The 23008-nt window shown below is 50.0% G+C and overlaps 1 protein-coding gene across 3 annotated transcripts; it reads left to right on the top strand.

Annotated features, from left to right (window-relative positions):
- Positions 1–1506: 1506 nt before the first annotated feature.
- Positions 1507–15981, top strand: FOXRED2 (FAD dependent oxidoreductase domain containing 2). 3 transcript variants are annotated; one of them, XM_082350325.1, is made up of 9 exons: positions 1507–1624; positions 2247–2795; positions 4504–4755; positions 4877–5140; positions 5498–5664; positions 8292–8457; positions 10742–10983; positions 12180–12350; positions 15163–15981. In XM_082350325.1, exons 2-9 carry the CDS (start codon positions 2248–2250, stop codon positions 15414–15416), a joined length of 2064 nt encoding a protein of 687 aa, XP_082206451.1. In that variant the 5' UTR covers positions 1507–1624; position 2247; the 3' UTR covers positions 15417–15981. The 3 variants fall into 3 exon arrangements, with proteins under 3 accessions (XP_082206451.1, XP_082206452.1, XP_082206450.1); XM_082350324.1 differs by having other exon boundaries at positions 1545–1762; XM_082350326.1 differs by lacking the exon at positions 4877–5140 and having other exon boundaries at positions 1542–2795.
- Positions 15982–23008: the final 7027 nt, after the last annotated feature.

Here is a 23008-nt window from a genome sequence, read left to right as displayed (position 1 = left end):
AAGAAAACATTCATTTCTCAATCCTGTAAGGGGTCACAGTGACCCTCCACTCGCCCTGTACTTGCAGACATCTTTGGTGAACTTTATGTACAATGCCAATATGCCATTTCCCTGAAAGACAGTGATGGGGGCAGAACAGACTGGTCAGGTGACCTGGGGAGATAAGGGGCTGCACCTAATTAAAAGTTCTTAGCTTAAATACTTATGAGTGTATTAATGTTGCTAGCTATATTACACATATTCTGCCTATTTTATACGAGTATTGTTTCTTGCACTACCAAATGCGTGACAGAGCCTCCAATAAAAATAATGATGACTAGGTGACTTGAAACAATTACAAACATACAATTCTATAAGATCAATGATTGTAATAGTCTAACTCTAGATATGGGAAGAAACAACAGGCGGGAACCATTTCCTGAACCATAACAGACTAGTAAGACAGGTGGCCCAGAGGCTTTTGGCTACTGTTAACAGGGCCTAGTCCAGTAACAGTACATGGAGTGGCCTATCAGTAAATTGTGCCTGGCCTGGGAATGAGCATTCCTAGCACCATGTGACAAATCAGTCACAGAATGCCTCCCAAACCTTGGTCGAAATTAAGACTGAAAGGGAAGCAATTGTAAAATAAAGAATGTAACCTACTGCCCAGTTCTACAAGAATCAAGTCATTAGCCACTGCAGTTGCTGACCTACAATATACCCTGAAGGAATTCAGGATGAGGATTGGGAGGAGGAGCTTTTTACTCTAAGAAAAGTGGCAGAACCGGCCTTCAGGCAGATATTTTCAAGAGAAAATCTTCTGAACCCAGTTTCTTGCATTTTCCCATAGAGAACTAAAACCATTAACTAAGCTGTTAATTCCTTGTGAACAGCAGCAACCTTCTACCAAGATGTGTGCTTGATTGCACATACCCCTTCATCAAAATCACATATATGCCGGCCTCCCTCCCCTACCGCTTCGTTACAGTCCTCGAGCTTTCTGGAAGAGCTCATAATTTGGAGTATAAATGGGGGTTTTAATGTCACACTCCACTTATTAACTGTGTGACCTTAAGCAAATCACCCCTAAATTCCATTTGGCCAGTCAGCTATTTACATTATATTGGAAACAATCCCTGGCCTTCCTGTTCTGGTGGAAGATCCCGTCAGTCCTGTTTCTTAGTAAACAATAGACAATCATTGTAGCGAACACGAGTTAATTCGTTTATCTGTCCTGGCTTCATTAACCTGGTTTCCGGTCCCAAAGTACTGACTACCCAACTAGTCTTTGGCTACCGTAATGGAGTGTAACAGCTGGGATTATCTCCAAAAGTCGTCTGCTCCCGTGCCTCCCTTACACGTGGAAAGACACAGCTTTAAAGAGCCCCAAGCCACTTGCCAGATTTGATCTTCACTCGGGCCACCACCTGCCAGCGCGCGCCGGCCGGCGGAGCAGCACGTGCGCGACTCTCGCGAGCTATCCGGAGCCCAGGACCCGGCAGCCCAGCCCGCATGACGCGCGCCGCCACGTGACCCCGCCCCCTGCCATTGGCGGGGCGGGAGGGGCGGGGCCGCTGCCGTGGCGCGGACAGGCCGAGCGCGGCCTGACTTGGCTGTGGGCTGTCTACGGAGCGGCTGGGAGGTTCGAGCTCTGTGCCGGGGGTGGACTGGCGGGCCGGGCAGGCGGAAGCTGCGGGCGTGGGCACCGCGCACGCGTGGGGAGCGGCGCCCTGATTCAGCGCGCCCGAAGGAGGGTGGCCTCGCGCTGCTCCGCGGGCAGGTGTGCTGGGGCATCCCTGTCACGTGACCCAAGAGACCCGGGTGTGGGACGGGGTGCCTGCAGACACCTCCTTCAGGCTGGAGGCCGGAGCGCGGGGGCGTGGCCAAAAAGACGTGACCCTCGAGGGTCTGGCCTTGGGAGGCCCTAGCGGGGTGTTGGGCATCCCTGGAATTAGGGGAAATTGGAGAAAACACCCAGCCTCTTATTACCATGGCAATAAGGAGTCTGGCGCCCTTGGGAACTAAGGTCCTGAGGGAGATGGAGGGGCTGGGGACTCCTGGGGGGAGCCCAGATCCGAGCTTGAAACGATGGAGTCAGGGCAAATGAGTTCAGAGGTCCTTGGGTTCTGGTCCTGGCTGTGCCCCAAGTCGCAGTGAGCGCTCCGGCAAGCCCCTGCCTTTCTGGGCCCCCAGTTCCTGGCTCACGTCCGCGGGCCTCGAGGGGCCTTCGTGGTCCGAGGCCTCACCTCTCTGGTCTGCCGTAGGATGGGCCTCTCCGCCGCGGCCCTGCTGTGGGGCCTCCCAGGGCTGCTCCTGACCATCGCCCTGCACCCGGCTCTCTCCCCGTGCCCCGCCCAAGCCTCGGTGCCCGCGCACCGGGACTACTGTGTCCTGGGTGCCGGGCCCGCGGGGCTGCAGATGGCCTACTTCCTGCAGCGGGCCGGCAGGGACTACGCCGTGTTCGAACGCGCCCCGGGACCGGGCAGCTTCTTCACGCGCTACCCCCGGCACCGCAAGCTCATCAGCATCAACAAGCGGTACACAGGCAAGGCCAACGCCGAGTTCAACCTCCGCCATGACTGGAACTCTCTGCTCAGCCACGACCCCCGGCTGCTCTTCAGACACTACTCCAACGCTTACTTCCCCGATGCCGGCGACATGGTGCGCTACCTGGGCGACTTCGCAGACCGGCTGGGGCTCCACGTGCTGTACAACACAACCATTGCTCACGTCACTCTGAACAAGGATCAACGGGCCTGGAATGGCCATTACTTCATCCTGACCGACCAGAAGGGACAGGCATACCAGTGTAGGTAAGGAACCAGGCTCCAGAGCTCACCTGCTGAAGCCAGTGCCTTCCCTGGAAGAAGGAAACCCATTGGTTGGCCCGTAGGTGTGGGAGAAATGGGAGAAAAGAGGCATTTCTGACCATCCTTGCTCCCACTGAAATCCAGTGCTAAGAGGTTCAGTTCAGCCATCATTTCCCAAGTGTTTCCTAGAAATGTATGTACATACTTGAACATTCTGACCATTTCTTTCCTCCAGGGTTTTTCGGTCTTCAGTATCTTCACATTCACTGAAGGACTCCAACATTGGGTATTGAGCATTGTCTGAGCTTATGCACCCACAAAACCCTTTTTGTAGAGCATCTCCTAGAACTTGTGTTCCCCAAAATACATTCTGAGAAATGCTGGCAAGTGTCCAGCAAGTGTTAGACAGGCTCAGTAGGATTTCTGAACTGAATGAGAGGGAGGGCCAACAGGCAGTGCTGCCAGGATTCAGTTTTAGCTCGCTTTGACTTGGGAGAAAGATTAGCATAGTGTAGAGAACCCAAATTCAGAGTTATATGTTATTCTGTGTTCGTCTAATCCTCACAAGGACCCTTTGAAGGAGGTTCACTGATCCCCATTTTATGGATGAAGAACTGAGGCTCAGAGAAGTTAAGTAACCGGTGCTGTGTCACACAGCTAATAAGGGGCGCAGCTGCCACTTGAGCTCACATCTTCCTGACTCTGAAGCCTGTGTTCTTAACGCTGTGCCCGACTGCCTCTCCCTTCCCGGCCGTCAGCCTAGCACCTGGCTCCAGGCAGGTGCTCGATCACGGTTCATTTTCTCATGCCTTTTGCCAGAGGCTCAGCCTTGCTCCTTGCTTGTTACAGCCCAAGGAGAGAAGGGTTGGGGCAGTTTGGACCCTCGCATCTTAGGCAGCAGTGCTACGGTGTAGGGGATTCAGATGTGAGCAAGTGGACAGGCCAGAAAGCAAGGGGCCACAGAGGCTTCTCCAGGCCACCCGGTCCTGTTTTCGAAACTACCTTGTGATCAAACCGTTCCTCTGCAGGCCGACAGGGTCCAGCTCCCAGCTTGTCCACCACAGGATTGTAATCCCCACCAGCAGAAAGAGCAAGACTCTGGAATTAGGCTGACCTGTGGTCAGATTCTGGCTCTGCTGTCTAAGGAGCTGTGGAGGTCGCGGGCCCACGTGGAGCCTGCATCTCCTCGCCTGTAGAGCAGGCCGAATAACACCAGTGCAGAGCTGCTTTGAGCAGTAAGATGAGGCAGAAAGCACTTAGTACAGGGCCTCATACACAATCACCACTCAGCAGATTCTGCATCTGCCAGGCAAGTAAGAAAGGGGGAAGCAGAACGTATAGTTTCATTTTCATGACTAGGGTGGTACTTGGTGAGGCTGCCATGTTCAAAATTAAGTGAATTATTCCATTTCTCATGGCGTCACTCTCTCCAAAGTCAGAAAGTAAAACTAATTCTCACGTTTGGTATAATCCCAGGAAGGTGTAAAGGAAACTGCACCCACTGGATCACTCAGTGAGAGGCCAGGGTAAAGTCTCCGATGCACTGGGACAGGTCAGGAGGTGGGTGAATAAATGAATGACCTGCTTTCTTTTAGGAGCCAGCAGTCTGGGTGAGGCGGGCGAGCCAGGCGGCAGGTCCAAAGAGGGATTTTCACTTCGTGGTCTCATAGCTAAGAGGCTAAGCCATCCTCCCTCTGTCCCCCACCTGCAGCGTCCTTCTCGTGGCCACCGGCTTGTCAGTCCCCAACCAGGTTGACTTCCCTGGCTCTGAATACGTGGATGGTTATGAGTCCGTGTCCGTGGATCCCAAGGACTTCGTGGGTCAGAATGTGCTGATCCTGGGCCGGGGAAACTCGGCCTTTGAGACGGCGGAGAACATCTTGGGTGTCACCAACTTTATCCACATGCTGAGCCGCTCCCGGGTCCGGCTCTCCTGGGCCACCCACTACGTCGGCGACCTCAGGTATGCTGGGCAGGTACTGTGTGTGCTGTGCTGCCAGCCCCTGACCCCCACCCTGGTCCCTGAGGCTCCCTTACCCGGCACAGACTTCTTTCTCTCTCCTGACATTCCCCTTGGGCCCCAGGGCCATCAACAATGGCCTGTTGGACACATACCAACTGAAGTCCCTGGACGGGCTGCTCGAGTCTGACCTGACGGATCTGGCCATTGTGAAGGACCACGAGGGCAAGTTCCACGTCACCCTGAAATTCTTCCTGGAGGAAGGCAACCGGAGTGCCGACGCCATCCCCCTCCCCCAGGACGATAACGACAACTTCGCCTTGCGCGTGGCCTACGACCGGGTCATCCGCTGCCTGGGCTGGAACTTCGACTTCTCCATTTTCAGCAAGTGAGTCCGAACAGAGGGGAGGAGCTGGATCTCTCAGCAAAGCCCTCTGGTCAAGGCCCAGGTGGACAAGGAGACGCCAGAGGGCTTGAGCAGATCCTCCTGTGCCATCAGGTCACACAGGGACCCAGAGCCCAGCCTCCAGTGCGGCTTGAATCCTGGCTCTGTCCCTGACCCACCACATCTTTAACGTGAACCTCAGTTACTCTGTCTGCTAAATGGCCATCGTCATACGCGCCTCCTAGGGTCATGGTGTGGTTAAAATTTGAGCAGGAATGTAAGCACTTAGCTCAGTGCCAAGCCTGTAAAAGGTGTTTCATACATAGCAGCGATTTTATTCACAGCCCTTTCCACTCACAGGTCCCTCCGACTCTCTGCAGGGGGTGAGCTCAGCAAGAAGTACCCCCTGGTCAAAGCCAGCTATGAGTCCAAAGGGAGCCGGGGCCTCTTTGTCCTGGGGACTGCCAGCCACTCCGTGGATTACCGGAAATCTGCTGGGGGCTTCATCCATGGATTCCGATACACAGGTGAGCCCGGCAGAGAGGGCCGCTGTCCCCAGACAGAACCGTCTCCAGGGTTTGTAAAGACACGCCTGATTCCCTTAAAGCAGCCTTAAAGGGATTACTTATCAGCAGTTGATTGTCACAAATTCCCTGTGGGGCAGGCGGCAGTGGGTTTTCTTGGTCTGAGGACACATCTAGAGAAGTACCAGATAAGGTGTAAAAGTAAGTACATCTGGGGGTGGCGTGTTACCCGTGTCACCATGATTGGCAAGGATGCTGAGCTTGGTTGGGGCTGCTAACCTGGGGAAGCAGCTGGGCGGTCTCAGGGGTGAGGCTTCATAACCTCCCTAAGCCTCTGTTGGCCCTCCCAGATGCCAGAGTTGTAAATGAGGTGAATTCTCCACCCCATAGAGCTGTTGTAAGGACTAAATAAGGTAATATCTGGAGACCGTGGAGCTGTAAAGCATTACGTACACATAGACTCTTTGGGTACCAACAAATTTCAATAAAAATTGCAACTAGATTATATCAGCTCTCTTTCAAAACTCTCGGTACTAAGGGTACCAATTTTCTGCGCTCTGGGTAGCCCGTTGGATGGGTGCTTTATTGCATGACGAGTGTTACATGGGCCAGTTAATTTGACCATGAAAACACCATAAGGGTCCTTCATCCTGATGTTTCTATATTTAATTTGATGCCTCACTTGCCTTAATGCTACTTTTTGCATTTCACTCTACTTCCAGTTTGACAGGGAAAGATAATCATGCTTTGCTGTTGATTTCCAGATGATATGTTTTATACCCCTTGCATGTGGTCAGGGAAAGAAACCGAGAATGTTAGCTGTCTGTTTACCAAAATATTTGCAAATGGAACACACACACACACACACACAGAATGGGAAGAGTCATCTCTCCAGCTGTGTCCCCAGCAAGAAACCCTCCTCACGTTCCTCTGCATGTCACCCTTCCTGCACCTGCTGTCCTGACAGGTACTGCCCCATCTCTCTTGCTTCCCTCTGTCCCCTCATCTTTCCCCAGCTCACATTCTTAATTCTCCCAACAGCCCCATAAGAGACATCCTGTTATTTCAATTCCATTTTTCATAGAAGGAAACTGGGGCACAGAGAAGTTAAGTCACTTACCCAAAGTCACCCAGCCAGTGGATGGCAGAGGTGGCATTTGAATCCACACCTGTCTGACTTTGAGGCTCCCAGCTGACCACCACTAAGCTTCAGGCAAGTGGGAAACAATCCTGGATGGACAGGCCACCAAGAGCTGTGGTCATTCCTACTAGCTGGGGACCCCACTAGAGGGAGGGGCAGTGTGACTGTACACACTACATCCTGCCCGACCTTGCTCATCATTCAGCTGAAAAACAGGTCCCCAAGGGAGACAAGTAGAAAACAGCAAGCCGGAGTAAAGCAAGATGAAAGATGGTAACCTCAGAAGGTAGGGCCTGCTGGGAACCCTGCCCCTCCCCCTCCTGTCTCTCTCCAGTCCATCCCAGCCTCACTTGCCTGACTTGGGACCTCTTGGTCTCTCCTGACTGGTCTTCCTGCCATTGGTCCCTCTGGCTTCCCATCCAGACACTCCGGTACCCACCAGAACACTGTTCTTTAAACAGAAAAACCTCCAGGGGCTCCCCAGCCAGGCCCTCGGCATGGCATCCGGAGTTTCGTGCAGCCGGCACCAGCTCGCCTGCCCAGCCTGGCCCTCGCCTGCTTTTCAGAATGTGCCAGTTTCTCAAGGTTTTATGTCTTTGCACCCATGCTGCTTTTGTCAGGCCCCCTTCCCACACTTCCCTAGCTGTGTAATTCCTCATCCTTTCACAAAACGCAGCATAACCTTGTTTCCTCCAGAGAACCAGATGTCTGTCTGTCTGTCTCGTGAGGCTGAACATCCTTTCCTGTGACCGTTGGTCGACCCAGTCTCCCAGCGCGTGAACTGGCTGTCTGTGTCCTCGCTGTTACCGGATTTGGGTGTTGTGTTGATTCATTTCGAGGAGCAGGCACCTGTGTGTGGTGCCCCAGTGTCACAGCTGTGTAAGGGCAGCCCCAGGTACACAGAAAATGTCCCCCTGTTGTTTGAGATGGCTGTTGCTTTTCTGTCCTTCCAGAGATATACAGAGCATCTCAAAGTAGAACTTAGTAACAGATGTGGCTTTCGGCTGTGAAGGAGGGGGAGCAGTCAAAGGTTTTCCATTTGGGAGTCTCTGATAGACATGGGGACTGGGGGGAGGGGAGAGGTTGCAGAGGAAGGCTCTGGGTCTGGTTTGGACGCACCACATGTGAGGTGACAGTGGCAGGACTTCCGTATGCAGATGGCCTAAAGCAGAAGCAGGCAGTCTCGGGCCTGGGGACCAAATCCAGCCATGCCCGTTCATTTCGCGGTCTTCTGTGGCTGCTTTCCCACCAGAGGCAGAATTGAGTCAAGTGAGAGAGACCGTCTGGGCTGCAAAGCCAGAAACACTTCCCATCCAGCCCTTTTCAGCACACACGTGCGGACCCTGTTCTAAAGGCATCTTCTTGGAGCCGCGCATACAAGCGTGTCCTGAGTGCAGAGCTGGTGGGGCTCTGCGTCGCCCCCCACTCCCCGGAGGTGAAAGATAACATCTTAAGGGCAGCATGGCATTCCTCCCTCTGGCCATTTCAGTGCGTGCTGTCCACCGGCTGCTGGAGCAGCGTCATCACGGCGTCACCTGGCCCTCCACCCAGCACCCCATCACGCAGCTGGCCAGTGCCATCATCCGGCGCGTCAACGAGGCTTCTGGGCTCTACCAGATGTTCAGTGTGCTGGCCGACGTGGTCCTGTTGAAGGAGTGAGTAGTCCAGCCCTCGCCTTCCCACTGCCCCTCCCCCTCCCACCCCGTCTTGCTCTTCCCTTCCTGTTGCATGTGTGGAAGAGCCCAGTGGTTCTTTGCTAAGATGAAGATGGCTGGTGGGGTGGGCAGGGAGGGTGGGGATCAGTCTGTTCTGGGGAAATCAGTGAAATCAACACCACAAGCTCTACTGACGGACAGACAGACAGACACGTGGGTGTGCTGCAGCTTTGCCACTTTCCACCCATGTGATCTGGGGCAAGTTAGTTAGTCTCTCTGAGCCTTTCTCTCATCTGCAAAATAGAGCTAATAATACCTACCTTGCAGGACTGTAGGAAGGAGTAAAGGTAACTGGTAGAAAAGCGTCTGGTACCAAACAGATGAGCAGTGAACTGCAGTGATGACGGATCACCACCTGCGTGGGTGTAAGAGCTCCTTGGGCCAGACCATGTCGGCTCCTTATCAATCAAGTGATAAGCAGCAGATCACAGAGGACGCTCCCTGAGAAGGAAACCATGCAGAGCAGGGAAGGGAGAAGAGCTGAGGGTGGTGAGCGGTGGGGCTGGTTCTCAGAGGGAACAGCCTGGTCCAAAGCCAGTGAGTGCAGCAGCACATTAAGTTCAGGGACATGCAGGAAACTCAGCGGTGCTCAGAGCAAAACCCCCATCACCCTTGACTCCTCTCTCTTTCATACCCATTCACCGCATTCACAGCATCCGTAGGTCCCATCAGCTCTACCTTCAAACTGTGTCTAGAATCTGCCTCTCACTAGCGCCCCCACTGCCACCTTGGTCTGGACCATGAGCATCTCTCACCTGCACTGATACAGCAGCCTCTCACCTTTTTTTTTTTTTTTTTAATAACGGCGTAAGCCTTGGAGATTTTTTTTTTTTTTTAATTTATTTATTTTTGGTTGTGTTGGGTCTTCGTTTCTGTGCAAAGGCTTTCTCTAGTTGCGGCAAGCAGGGGACACTCTTCATCGCGGTGCGCGGGCCTCTCACTATCGCGGCCTCTCTTGTTGCGGAGCACAGGCTCCAGACGCGCAGGCTCAGTAATTGTGGCTCATGGGCCTAGTTGCTCCGTGGCATGTGGGATCTTCCCAGACCAGGGCTCGAACCCGTGTGCCCTGCATTAGCAGGCAGATTCTCAACCACTGCGCCACCAGAGAAGCCCCAGCCTCTCACCTTTGACCCCATGGTCTGCTCTCAACATGGTGGCCGGAGTGATTCTTTTTTTTTTTTTTTTTGGCTGCTGGTGTGTGCAGGCTTTTTCTAGTTGTGGTGAGTTGGGGCTACTCTTCGTTGCGGAGCACGGGCTCTCAGCGTGCGGGCTTCAGTACTTGTGGCACGCAGGCTCAGCAGTTGTGGCTCGTGGGCTCTAGAGCGCAGGCTCAGTAGTTGTGGCACACGGACTTAGTTGCTCCACGGCATGTGGAGTCTTCCCGGACCAGGGCTCGAACCCGTGTCCCCTGCATTGGCAGGCGGATTCTTAACCACTGTGCCACCAGGGAAGACCCAGAGTGATTCTTTTAAAACTTGAATCACTCGAATTCAGCTCTGTTCAATATCCTCCCAAGGCCCGCAGCTTCCCTTCCCAGCCCAGGTGACACCCGACATTCCCATCGTGGCACACACGGCCCTCCTTGACCCGCCCCCGCCGACTTCCCGTCCCCTCCCCCTCGGCTCCACTCCAGCCACACAGGCCTTCTTCCTGTCCCTTGAACATGCCAAGGTGTTCGCTCCCTCCTAGGGCTTCTCCATCACTGGTCTCTCAGCCTGGCTCCCCCTCTCCCCAGATACCCACTCAGGTTACTCAGCGTCTTGTCTTCTCTCCCCCGTGTAAGTCAGGGCTCAGCTGTAACAGTAATGTTCAGGTGAGACGCGCAGGCCTGGTCAGTGTCTGCACGCCGCTTGACGGGCGCGTCTAGGCAGGAGAGGCAGGCACACGCCACACACGCACGCAAACGCCACACACGCACGCACACGCCACACACGCACGCACACGCCACACACGCCACACATGCCAGCACACGCCACACGCACGCACACGCCAGCACACGCCACACGCACGCACATGCCACACACGCATGCACACGCTACACACGCACGCACTCGCCACACACGCCAGCACACGCCACACGCACACACACGCCACACACACCAGCACACGCCACACGCACGCACACGCCACACACGCACGCACACGCCACACACGCACGCACACGCCTGTCACCTCTGCCGCAGCACTGAGGCTCTTACCCCCGCCGTGTTGCCCCTGTCCCCAGGAATGCCACTGCTTTTGCGTACCTGGAGGAGTTCCCCATGCAGATGCTGGCCCAGCTGGAGACAATCACAGGAAGAAGGGCCAGGCACGGGCTCTTCGTCATCAATATGGAGTACGGCCGGAACTTCTCTGGGCCCGACAAGGACGTCTTCTTTTATGACCGCTCTGTGGGGCACACGGAAGACGCCTGGCTGTCTAACTTCCTCCATCCTGTCATCTACTACTACAGGCACCTCCCCACTGGTGAGCTGGGTCTCCGCTCTCCCCCGAGCGAGGGCACTCCTCAGACCCCAGCGCCATTAAGCTGTCATGCAGCACCCTCAGCTGACAGAAGGGGGGCCGCTAGGGGCTCTGCCTAGAGCCTAAATGGGGCAGATGGTCCAAGAACGATAAATGCTATTCCCAGATTCTGGCCCACACGTCGACCTGGGCAGGCCACGTGTGGAGCGGCGTGATCACCTCCAGGCACCACGTCGTCAGAGGGGCACTGTTGTTGCTGTCTCCAAAGGAGGCTGACCGTGGAGTGGGGAGCGGGGATCTGGGGACTGACTCTTAGAAGGAACAGGGAAGGGAAGGGGAACTGGTTAGCACAGGAGGGGAGCAGGAGAGCTGGGCAGTGTCCCAGGGCCGTCCTTTCCTCGCTGTGTAACCTTGGACCGTTAACTTCACCCCGCTGAGCCTCAGCTTGCTCGGGTGTGACATGGGGGTGGCCATGGCACCCTCCTTGTAGAATGAGGGTTAATGAGATGATACAGCACAACGCCAGCATGGTGCCCGGCACGGAGTAGCTACCAAATGATGACCAACCTGGGGAACATGACTCCTGCTTCCAAACTTGAAGGGATGTCCCCTGGAAGAGGATGATCTAAAAATAGAGGCCGTTCCAAGGGGCGGAGGTAGTGTCCACAGGTAGAAGTGACAGGAGCGCAGGTTTACGTTCACACTAAGGAGCAGCTAATCGTGGAAGCTGCCGAGGGTGGGATGGGCCACCTCCCAGAGTTTCCCGAGGCAGGGGTGGTCATGGCTTGGTGCCCTGTGGCAGGGACACATGGAAGGGCACCCACCAGGTAGGAAACTGCACTAGAGGGGCCCTAAGACCCCTTGGATGCAGGACCCCGAGTCTCCTCACAGAAAGGCCAGTTTCAAAGCAGTCACAATAGACCTCAGTCCACATAAGTCTTAGAAGCAAACCAAGTTCAAGTGACTGGTCTTAGTTGTGCCCGCTGACAGTGCAGGGGATGAGTCTGGTCTCGTCCCTCTCCCTCACGTCCACCTTCCAGACATTCGGAAGGACAGCTGAACGGGCTGACCGTGGCCCATGCAGAGGTGCATCAGGAAGGCTGAGCGCGAGGGGCTGGGGGGCAGGCACCCGGGACGTGGCCCCAGGAATGGAAGCCCCGCACTCGGCTCTGACATGACGCCCCTTCTCCTCCCCACAGAGCAGGAGGTGAGGTTCCGCCCCGCAGGCTGGCCTCTGCCGCGGCCCACGGCCATCCACCACATCGTGGAAGATTTCCTGACGGACTGGACGGCCCCGGTGGGGCACATTCTGCCCCTGAGGCGCTTCCTGGAGAACTGCTTGGACACCGATCTCCGGAGCTTCTATGCAGGTAACTTAAGTTTCCGGAAGGACAAAGGGGCTGAGCTGGAGGGTGAAGAAGACCGGGTAGATCCGTGCCCTGTGGAACTTTAGGATGCGCGTCTAGAAACCCAGACCCAAGACTTCCATCTCCTACAACGGGAGGACTCGGTGTTCACAGAAACCCCCTCCCAGTACAGCACACCTGCAAACACTGAATAAAATGTCTTTTTTAAAAGACTGGCAGGAAAATAAGGGAACTCCCCAGAGGCCAAACACCAAGAAAAGCACAAACCCACCGCTGGATGAGGGATACCTGCTGACTGTCAGTGGCCTAGAGCCCGGGTAACTGACCAGCACTTGGAGCTGGGAAGACGAGGCTGGAGCGGGGTAGGATGTCTGTACAGAGACCTTTAAATAGAGCTGGGATCTCAGTGGGTAAAGCAGAAGGCAGAAAGCACTCCCGAGAGAGACAGAGGAGACACATGCTTTTTGGCTCTGGGTAGAGTGGGGGGGAAAATCTCCCCTGAGAACTTCCATCCACTAGGCCTCACTCATATGAGTTTGGGGCCAAAGTTCACACTATCGTTATGGTGCAGAAATCACAGAAGTCGATGTGAGTCTTCTGTGAGGACACATACCTTAATACTAGGCCTCAAAGAATTCCCCCAGATAAAGTTCCCAGGAACATGAACTCCCAAGCAGAAAGCAGTTAACACGTAAGGATACAAACTACCATGAGGGAGTGTCAGCAGAAGCAACACACTGTAGGATGAAACCTACAAAGCCTGTGGGAAATGGAATGGTCAGAGAGAGGATGTAGAGTATGTCCAAAATCTGTAAGTAAATAAAAGAGAGATTACTGAAAATGGAATGAAAGGGTAGGACTACCAAAATTGGGCAGATTTCAGAAAGGTCCAAATGGAACTTCTGGAAATGAAAATATAAATTTGTAATTAGAAACTCAATGTCAAGGTTAGTGGCACATTAGACAGAGATGAAGGGAAAATTGGTGAACTGGATGGAAGATAGCTCTGACAGTCAAACCCAAAGAGGGACCTGGGGAGAGAAGTCTCACGATCCAGAGGGAGAACTGACCAAAACAAGCCAAATTTTTGTCTTTTTTTTTTTAACCCCCTGAATTACCAGGATACCCACTCTTTTTTTCTGTCCAGCAAACATCTGTTGAACAGTGATTGTATATCACACACTATTCATATCAAACCAGGTTAGAGACAGTCAGTCCTTGGCCTACGGGGCAGAGAGCAAGTGTCCTTCTTTCATCCCTCAGTCTACCTTGAAATTAAAATGTATATATTAAGGGAGATGGCTTAAAACAATACTTTAAGTTAATAGTCTAAATATATGTAGATGCTCAAACAGGGGTAATTCATAGAGCAGAGCTAAGCAGCTTTGAAGTACTAGCATTCTGCAGACATAAACTCTGACCATACACATGAAATTACCCACTATAGGCCTAGAGACCTCAGCTGCAAAACCTCTGTCTGTTTCTCGAGGTTTCAAGAGTACACAGAAATGCCAGTGCCTGTTAGGGAGTGTATTCCTACCCTGAGTTACGGCTCCTGCCGACCCATCATCACAGGCCTTGCAGCCTCCTGGCTCCTACTCCCTAGATACACTCAACAGTACAAGCCACTAAGTGTCACTGCCTTGAACTTGAAGGAGTCCTCCCCACAAAGGGCCAGCTGGCAGAGGGTGGGCTTTCCCTCCACCCGGTTAGTGGGTGTGCAGCTGCTAGTTCTGGACCCAGATCTGCTGGGCTTCTCCACGCCCTGGCCCCTGCAGAAGGGGTGACGTATGTCATAGGAGGTGCTTGCCAACAGGCCACCTCACTGCCCCTCTCCGTCCTCTCCCACATCTGCTATCTTCCCTGCTCAGAGAGGATGGTCATGGACCATTCTGGCAGGGGCCCTCGGTACTATAAGTCAGAGGTAAGGTAGGAAATAGTTTTCCTGTGGCACCTCACAGCCTGGTCACTCGTGTGAGCCTTACAGCATCCTTTTGTAATGTGCCCATTCACTGAGGCGAGAGACTCGATGGTTTTCTGACACTCACTACATCTTCCCATCCTGTCTCTAAATCCCTTAGAAGATTAAGCCCACCTCTGTTTCATCCTTTTTATTTTTTAAGTCAAAGTTATATAAGTACTTGGCTAAAAGGCTTTTTTACCCACTTCCATTCCCATTCCCCAGAAGGAATGACTTCGAGCTCTTCTGGTTGTCTCTTAATATTTCTAGATAACACGTATCCACAGCTCTTTCTTCATTGATCAGATTTGACCTACACACCAGCTTTCTGCTGTGGCACAGACGAGGGTTTAGCAGTTTTATCTTTATGTCCCCCACAGTGCTTAGAATCGTGCTTTACACACAGTATTTGCAGCTCAGACATTGTTGAGGGAATAAATCTTTGCAGGGAACTCTGAGCTCAAAATGGAACTGACCACCAAGTTCCCAGCCCCCCCGGGGTGGCTCCTGGAAGAGAAGGCTGAGGGGCTGCTCCCGGGTGGCTGAGCGCCCACCCCGCTGGCGCCACGCACAGCAGCATGCGGGCCTCCCACCTCTGGGAGCTGAGCCGTCTCTTTGGTTTGCTTTCCTCTGGAGCCTTGTTTTTCCAAAATGTTGAGGTAGCCTCCCAGTCTTGGAACCTCAGGGAGGGATGAGATCCACGGCTACCCAGGTCAGACGTGAGATACCCAGAAAAGTCAGCTCCCAGGCTCAGGGGATGGAGGGAACCGGGTGAGGCCCCTGGGGCATTGGCACCCCCTCCCCTTGCACCTCCCCCCACACCTCTCAGCCCGACCTCCTTTTGCTTTTGTGCAGAGTCCTGTTTCCTGTTCGCCCTAACACGCCAGAAGCTGCCACCGTTTTGCCAGCAGGGGTACCTGAGAACACAGGGGCTCATGGGAACCGAGAGCCTCCGCCAGCGCGGCGTGGAGAGTGGGCTCCTGTGGGACTATGCCACTGTGGGCCGGGGGGACAGCGGCCAGCAACCTGGCGACCACGGGCCAGGACAGCACCCTCTGGCTCCAGGGCCTCCGGTCTCGCCCTTCGACAGCAACAAAGAGGAGCTCTGATGGCCAGGCTTCTCCTGCCCAGGCCCACAGTCAGCCCTGCTCTTTCCCCACGGTTCAGTGCTCCCATCGACGTGATTGCCGGAGACACCTCAGATCATCGCAGTGACCGCACCAAAGCCACACGGAGGGCACGTAAGGGCTGAAGGGCGGCCACTCGGTGGTCTCCCCTCCTGTTCGGTTCAGGGGTGCCTGGGAAGTGGGGTCCAGGGAAAGCATCTTCTGCCAGATGGAAGGGAGCCGCCTTCCACACCGGACTTGTCTGCAAATGAGCTGTCACGGAGCACCAGGCTGGCCTCAGTTCTGTCCCCATCAAGTGCCCAGTGGTTCCTTTTCCTTCCAGTTGTCAACTTAAAAAATATTCACAACCTAAAAGTTGAGAGTTATGTTTTATTCAGCGGGAATTTTTAAGACTTCAAACCCAGGAGGCAGCATCTCAAATAACCCTGAAAGAACTGCTCCGAGGAGGTGAGGTGGGGAGCCAGGTTATATAGAAGTTTTGCAACAAAGGGCAGGTGGTCTGAACATCAAAAGATTATTGTTAATTAAAGAAAACCAGATATCCCAAGTTTAGGAATTTAGCGCTTTTCTACGTATGGGAAGATGCAAGAGTCTGGGCTCACTGAAGTCTTTCCTTTGAAATGCACCTCAGCTGTCTGGGGCCAATATCCTATGTTTTCACATCCTGAGTTTCCTCAGGGCTCACCGTAGGCAGTGGCTGCAGTCTGATGGCTGCTGGATGGCAGGTATTCTTTCCTTCCTGAGTTCCCTCAGAGCTCACCAGCTCACATCAGTGGTGGCTGCAATCGCTGATGAGTGTGACATCCTTTGTTTACTGATACAGCGGGAAATACTCCATTTCTCAGATCCTCCTCTTGGTTGGAAATTTGACTAATATTTGGGAGACATTTCATGACCAAATTTTGTCCCACGGCACTGGGAGGCGCATCCCAGATGAGGTGAAAATTTGTGTTGATGTGTCACTCCAGGTGCTAGTTTCCAGATTAGGCCCTGTTGATGATTAAAGATTCTCTGGATCGTCTGTCTTACTAGTCTACTATGATCCAGGAAATGTTTTCCCTTGTTGTTCCTTCCCATACCTAGAATCACACTATTACAGTTATTCTATAAGAGTCATAAATGTGATCTGTTTCCTCAGGGTGTTTAGCCATCATCAATTTTGTTGGAGGCCTGGTTACACACTGGGTACTGTAAGAGACAACAATCTTATGAAACAGACAGGATATAAGTAATGCAGCTAGTAATATTGACAAAGTCGTAGTGCAGCAGGGAGACACGAAGTATAAACAATTTGGAAACAAAGAACAAATTAAAACAATTACTAGTATAACTAGTTGTAATCCAGTTGCAATAAACCATCAAGTCCACAGGAGGGCCAGCTGGAGAGGCCAAATTTCAGCAGGAACAGGTAGAAAAAGATAAATGTTTCATCTTTGTTTACAAAGGTATACCTTATCAACTTGTTGTACATCATAGCATAAGAGAAAACGTTTTTCTGAAAAACGAAGATTAAAGCTAGTATATTTCCCAAAGTCATAAAGTTATAAATCATATTAATCAATTCCTTCAGTCCCATGTAATTGATTCCTGTTGATCTGGATGAAGTAATCAGGTTTTGAGTTTTGTCATTTGTTACAGAGTTCAGTGGTATTATCTAAAGGCAATCAGAAACATATTTGGGGACGTCCCTCCCTGTTGGTGCAGTGGTTAAGAATATGCCTGCCAATGCAGGGGACATGGGTTTGAGCCCTGGTCTGGGAAACTCCCACATGCTGCGGAGCAGCTAAGCCCATGCACCACAACTACTGAGCCTGTGCTCTAGAGCCTGCGAGCCACAACTACTGAGCCTACGTGCCGCCAACTACTGAAGCCTGGGCACCTAGAGCCCATGCTCTGCAGCAAGAGAAGCCACCGCAATGAGAAGCCCGCGCACCGCAACAAAGAGTAGCTCCTGCTCGCCGCAACTAGAGAAAGCCCACGTGCAGCAACGAAGACCCAATGCAGCCAAAAATAAATTAATTTTAAAAAAACGAGAAACTTGTATTTGTTTTTTATGAGTCTTCTTAAAAATCTTCATTTTGTAAAAGCATCAGGACAAAACTTAAAATAGCATGGTTAAAGATTTGAGTACAATGCAGCTGGCAGGAAACTTGGATATTTCTGTGACATAACATTTTAGGATAATAACTAGAATTATGACATTATACCAGGGCATATCAGATGTTAGGGATTCCATATATACCTTCTTTACTGAAAACACATTCTACTTTCCTACTGTACACTGAAATGTTTCCATATTACTCCTATTAGCTTTAATTATATGTTTAAATTAGAATTCTCAACTCTTAAAAACCTTAATTTCTAGTGAAAACGAAAAAGTAAGCAATTCTGAACTGTCTTTTATGTTAGCATTCTGTAGATTGGTGAAAAATACCAGTGATAATTTCTAAAAACATTCATTTTCTTACAGAGAACATCTCAGGGTGGCACCATTTTTACTGATAGTCCTAAATGCCTTTAGTTTCCCTATTTAGTAATTGATGTCTCAGTATCTTTTTTTTTTTTTTTTTGGAAATTAGCTATTCAAAAAACTTCCATCACTTAAATTAGCACAACTCTAGAACTTCAAGTTACCAAATATCTGGAAAGATCATCTTAAGTAGACATTTCTAAAATATAATTATTTTTGAAGAGTTTACCCAAAAGCTCTTATCTCATTTACATTTAAAGTCTCATCACATCCAGTTATTTTTCTTGTAACAGATATAATAATGTCTTATTTGACTTCTATTGAACCTAGGTACAATACAGTATTATACTTAATGTTGGTGACTCTAAAGCAGCGGTCCCCAAATTTTTTGGCACCAGGGACCAGTTTCGTGGAAGACAATTTTTCCACCAACTGGGGGGGCGGGGGGATGAGAGCAAAGGGGAGCAGCAGATGAAGCTTCGCTCGTTCGCTCGCCACTCACCTCCTACTGTGTGCCACTCACCTCCGGTTCCTAATACGCCTCGGACTGGTACTGGTCTGTGGCCCCGGGCGTTGGGGACCCCTGCTCTAAAGACATGTCTATATTGATTACATCAACAAACAAACTTTAATACCAGGTATCAACTTAATATTGAATATTTCCTAGTTCACGTGAACCTGAGAGTCATTTTGGCTGCTTCCTCTATTTGTAAGCGCTTTCTTTTAAATTAGAGCTCTTTATAAATTCAATTTTTTTTTAATTTATTTTATTTATTTATTTAGTTAGTTAGTTTTGGCTGTGTTGGGTCTTCGTTTCTGTGCGAGGGCTTCCTCCAGTTGCGGCGAGCGGGGTCCACTCTTCATCGCGGTGCGCGGGCCTCTCACTGTCGCGGCCTCTACCGTTGCGGAGCACAGGCTCCAGACGCGCAGGCTCAGTAGTTGTGGCTCACGGGCTTAGTTGCTTCGCGGCATGTGGGATCTTCCCAGACCGGGGCTCGAACCCGTGTCCCCTGCATTGGCAGGCAGATTCCCAACCACTGCGCCACCAGGGAAGCCCTATAAATTCAATTTTGATAATACTTTCCAGAGGTATATATCTCATATGTATAATGTGTACACAGACATATGATATAGATGGGCAAAACGAGATTTCATGGCTTTACTTAAAAACTTAGTTATGAATCAGGTATTACAATATAAACTTACTAGTTTGCAAAGAACAGTTGGAATACATTAAAGTTGCTTACTTAGATGACCAAGGCTTTACTATTTGTAAAGTTTGGCTGAGGGAGCATTCCCAGCGGTTTGAATTTTTAAATTGCCACTTTGTCATTTTTTTCTTCCTTGGTTTCAGGTCTTGCCATGAGGCAGGTGATAGATGGGCTCCAGGATAGACATTTACAACTGGCCTTCTGTTTACATTTCATAGGGCAGGAAAAGTGGGCTTCAGGCGGGACGCTTAAAACTAGCCTCCTGTTTGCATTTCCTGAGACAGGAGATAGGTGGGTTCCAGGTTAGGCATTTACGATCAGCCTCCTGTTTGCCCTCCGAAATGGAAGTAACAACAGAAACAGGGTTAAATAGCCAGGCTTTGTCTCTTGTGGACGCCTCAAGACAACAGTCATGGCAGGAACAAAGAGGGGCAAAACCTTGTCTGAGTAAAAGATCAAGAGATCACGTATCCCGCCCCCGCCCCCGCCCGAGGCAAGGGAGACATTACACATGTGCAGAAAGGCTCCTTGGGGGTCAAAAGTCAGGGGACAATGCCATGCCATAATGAGCCTTGCTTCTCCCAGACGCCTTTGCATCAAGATCCATCTTGGCTGAGAGGTGCGTTTGCACCTGGGGGGAGGGTCCTGAAACAAATTAGCCAGGGGGGTGAAAAACAAGACGATTGGCCAGAAGGAAGACAAACACCCGGAAGAACTCCCGACATAAATGACTTTACCGCCTCTTTACTGCACTCCTCCTCCTTAGGGGGGACACCCACACCTTCTCTCCGCGTGTGCAGCTCTGCCTTGCTTCTATCTTAACTAAACTGTTTCTCTGTGTGCTCTCCCACTTGTGCTATGTCTCTAATAATAAACTTTGTACCTGTTTTTACGGTTTTTGCCTCCGTGAGAAATACATTTCTCACTGGAGGCAAGAGCCAGGGAAAAATAGCTTCTAGCCTCTAGCCCTTGCTGGTCTGGTGGCTAGAATTAGCGGTTTTCATCCACGCTCTCCAGGATCAATTTCTGGGCAGGGAATCAAGATCTCGCTTCACGCCACTGCCTCTGGGAGAGCAGCCAGATTGAGCTAATTAGGCTCAGTCATCCTTGTGGCCTATATTTACATTTCTGGTTTGTAGTAATTTGCAAGCGAAAGACCTGTTCCCCAAAGAACAAGGTCTGTCAGCTAAACTATACTAAAAGATTTTATCAGAGACAAGATTTCTAACTAAACATTTATTTTACGAGTTCTGTGTTCTAGAACTTGAGTTTAATTTATCATGCTTTCAAAGGTTTGTATAAGGCATTCAGCAAAGACCTTCATTTTGAGTTTACAAGTTAAACCCAGAGCAAAATCACTGTATTTTTATTAGCCCTTGAATGTTAGTTCCCAGCTTTTACTTATTTCTATGACTCAGGTAACCCTACTGGTCTCCTTTAGTATGTTTAATATTTCCTGAGGGGCAATCTATATGCCTTATCTTATAATACCAGGCAGGGGAAGTATCAGTATTTCCTACTGAAACATGTCTATCCTGTAATATAATTAAAAGAGATGTAACCATCTCATAGAAAGCATTTAAATATACCAATTTTATACACTTTCATCTCAATTCTGTCAACTTTTATACCTTTAACTTTAGCTTTCATTAGGAGCCAATCAACAAGCTTTGATCTTATAGGAGGAGGTCTAGAAGTTTTTCTTTTTATTTCCTGTCCATTTTATCTATTTTTATATAAAAGGCTCTGGAATTTGCAGAGGGGGGTTGAGCCAAGAATGCAGGCCCTTTGGCCTAACTGTTGCCCCAAATAATTGCTGGTGAGGTATCTCAGTGTAAATTTTTTTTTCTAGCCCCCTAAATGTATACTTAAAACTAGGGTAAATAGAATGGACTTGTTTGGCTTTTACTACTGGGGACCAGTAGAGGGTCCCTTTTGGCCCATTTAACCTTAGGTAGTGTAGTAATATCAAAATCTTGTGTTTTTATCACATAAATCTCCATTTTATTTATCCCATTTTAAATAACCATCCAAAGATTTCTTTATTCATTTGAGATAATTCCTTTTAAAATTTCTACCTTGTTGGAAATAGTATCTAGACTTTCCTTTAAGGATTTTTCCTGTTAACATTAATTATTCTAATGCTTCTATTAGCATCTGTAAGACCCATTGAGGGAAAGCAAAGACCACAAATGAAGCTTCCCAAACCAGTTTTTCTTACTTGTTTTAAACTAAAGACATTCATAGGTTAATCATTAGATATAACTTTTTTTTACCTTTGATTTTTTATAGGTACCAATAAAACAGCTGTTTATAATGAGAGCACCCTAGATTCGCCAATTTGTTAGTTTCTCCAATTTAAAAGGATCCATCATTTGGCCATTAATAAAATATATTAATATTGATTCAAACCAATAAGACGCAAGAGGCTTCCACATAACAGTGGGGGAAGATGTAACCTAAGTAAAATCCAGAGAGTTTACTCTCAAAAAATAGCATGGCAGAGGTCAAGTTTTCAAAACACATAGACATTCACACTCACACACACACAACATCCTAGGAAGATCAGGTAGAACATTTACATCTCAAAGACACAGAGAAATGCAAGTTTCCCCCAGAAAGCCTTTGTTTAAAGTCAGAGTTCTGAAAAGATATTTTTATCAAGCCAGCTTTTTAAACTTAACTGCATTCACAATAAAAGAGCCCCTTCATTTTTAGGGCGAGATTGCCTTTAATTTCTAATAAGTAGATACTTGTAAGTTTTGTACATACATAAACCTGGCTGGTGTATTAGCTGGAGGCCGGCAATCCGTTCTTTTTTTGTTCTGAAACCTTTATTTACCATTCTGAGGTCAGTTTGTCAAAATAAAATTGCTAGTGACGATCGTGTGGTGGGCCAATGTGCTGCTTGAAAGCTTGTTGCCAAAAAAACCTTGGCTCTGTGCTCTGATGCCAAACAGAAATACAGAGACAGAGTTTTTGGAGGAAAAGAAAGTTAGCTTTAATTCTTTGCCAGGCAAAGGGGAAAACACGGCAGACTAGCGCCTCAAGAACTGTGCCCCTCCCCCCTCCCTGGGGATTTGAGAGAGATTATATAGCCTAGGGCTCATAGTCTAGGGTAGGTGATAAGACTCAAAAGTATAATGAAGGTCTTGCATTCCTCTTCTTCCTGCATTATTTCAAACGGTCACCACTGGTGTCAGGTAGCCCAGTAATTGGGCCTGTCTGTCTCTGGGTTACCGGCCTGCCACCTACGTTCTGAAATGCAAAATGCTACGAGGGGTGATTTGCTACAAGGGAGTGCAAGGAGGTAAACACCAGGTGCAGGATGTAATTCACACAGGGTTAAGGGGTGATAGATTAGCTTTGTGAAAGACAAATCTAGTTACAGACACTACAGATTGGTAAATTAAAACTAGGATTGATTAACTCTTTCAGACCAGTTTATGTCTCTTCTCTAGCTTGTTCACTGTTCACTTTATTTTTCCTTGTTATCAAGGAGAGGAAAAACCTCATTTCTATTTATGTTGCAACAAATTCTCCACTAGCTAGTTCATTCCCACCATATCAATGGAGGAAGGGAAAAAGGCATCATTCTTGTCTGGCTGAGGATAAAACTTCACTTTTGCTCCACCTGACAAACACCAGCTGTCTGGCCCAGGGGTCCATCTATCTCCTACTTCAAATCCCCCCTGAGACGTGAACCCCAAGAAATCTTTATTGGGAGGATGAGGGACTACAGTATGTCTCCTGTAGTTTCTTAAGGCTGGCAAGGGACTCGTAGACCCCACCTATTTGGGGTCATGGAGCTCTCGCCCTGTTTTATTTAGGGGCTCCAGGGTGACTTCTGCTCTTATTTTGGCAGGATCTGTCCTGAGAAGTGGCTGGAATCT

This window comes from Balaenoptera borealis (genome assembly GCF_965194805.1).
Source record: "Balaenoptera borealis genome assembly, chromosome: 13".
Taxonomy (NCBI): domain Eukaryota; kingdom Metazoa; phylum Chordata; class Mammalia; order Artiodactyla; family Balaenopteridae; genus Balaenoptera; species Balaenoptera borealis.
The sequence above is the reverse complement of the archived record's forward strand: the minus strand, read 5'-3'. Positions and strand labels throughout refer to the sequence as shown.

What these genes read in the sequence shown, in the direction of transcription:
- FOXRED2 (XM_082350325.1), top strand. Translation starts at nt 2,248, where the DNA reads ATGGGCCTCTCCGCCGCGGCCCTGCTGTGGGGCCTCCCAGGGCTGCTC. An exon ending in CCATGGATTCCGATACACAG is followed by an intron (nt 5,665 to 8,291) that starts GTGAGCCCGGCA and finishes TGGCCATTTCAG; the next exon opens with TGCGTGCTGTCCACCGGCTG. An exon ending in CTACAGGCACCTCCCCACTG is followed by an intron (nt 10,984 to 12,179) that starts GTGAGCTGGGTC and finishes TCCTCCCCACAG; the next exon opens with AGCAGGAGGTGAGGTTCCGC.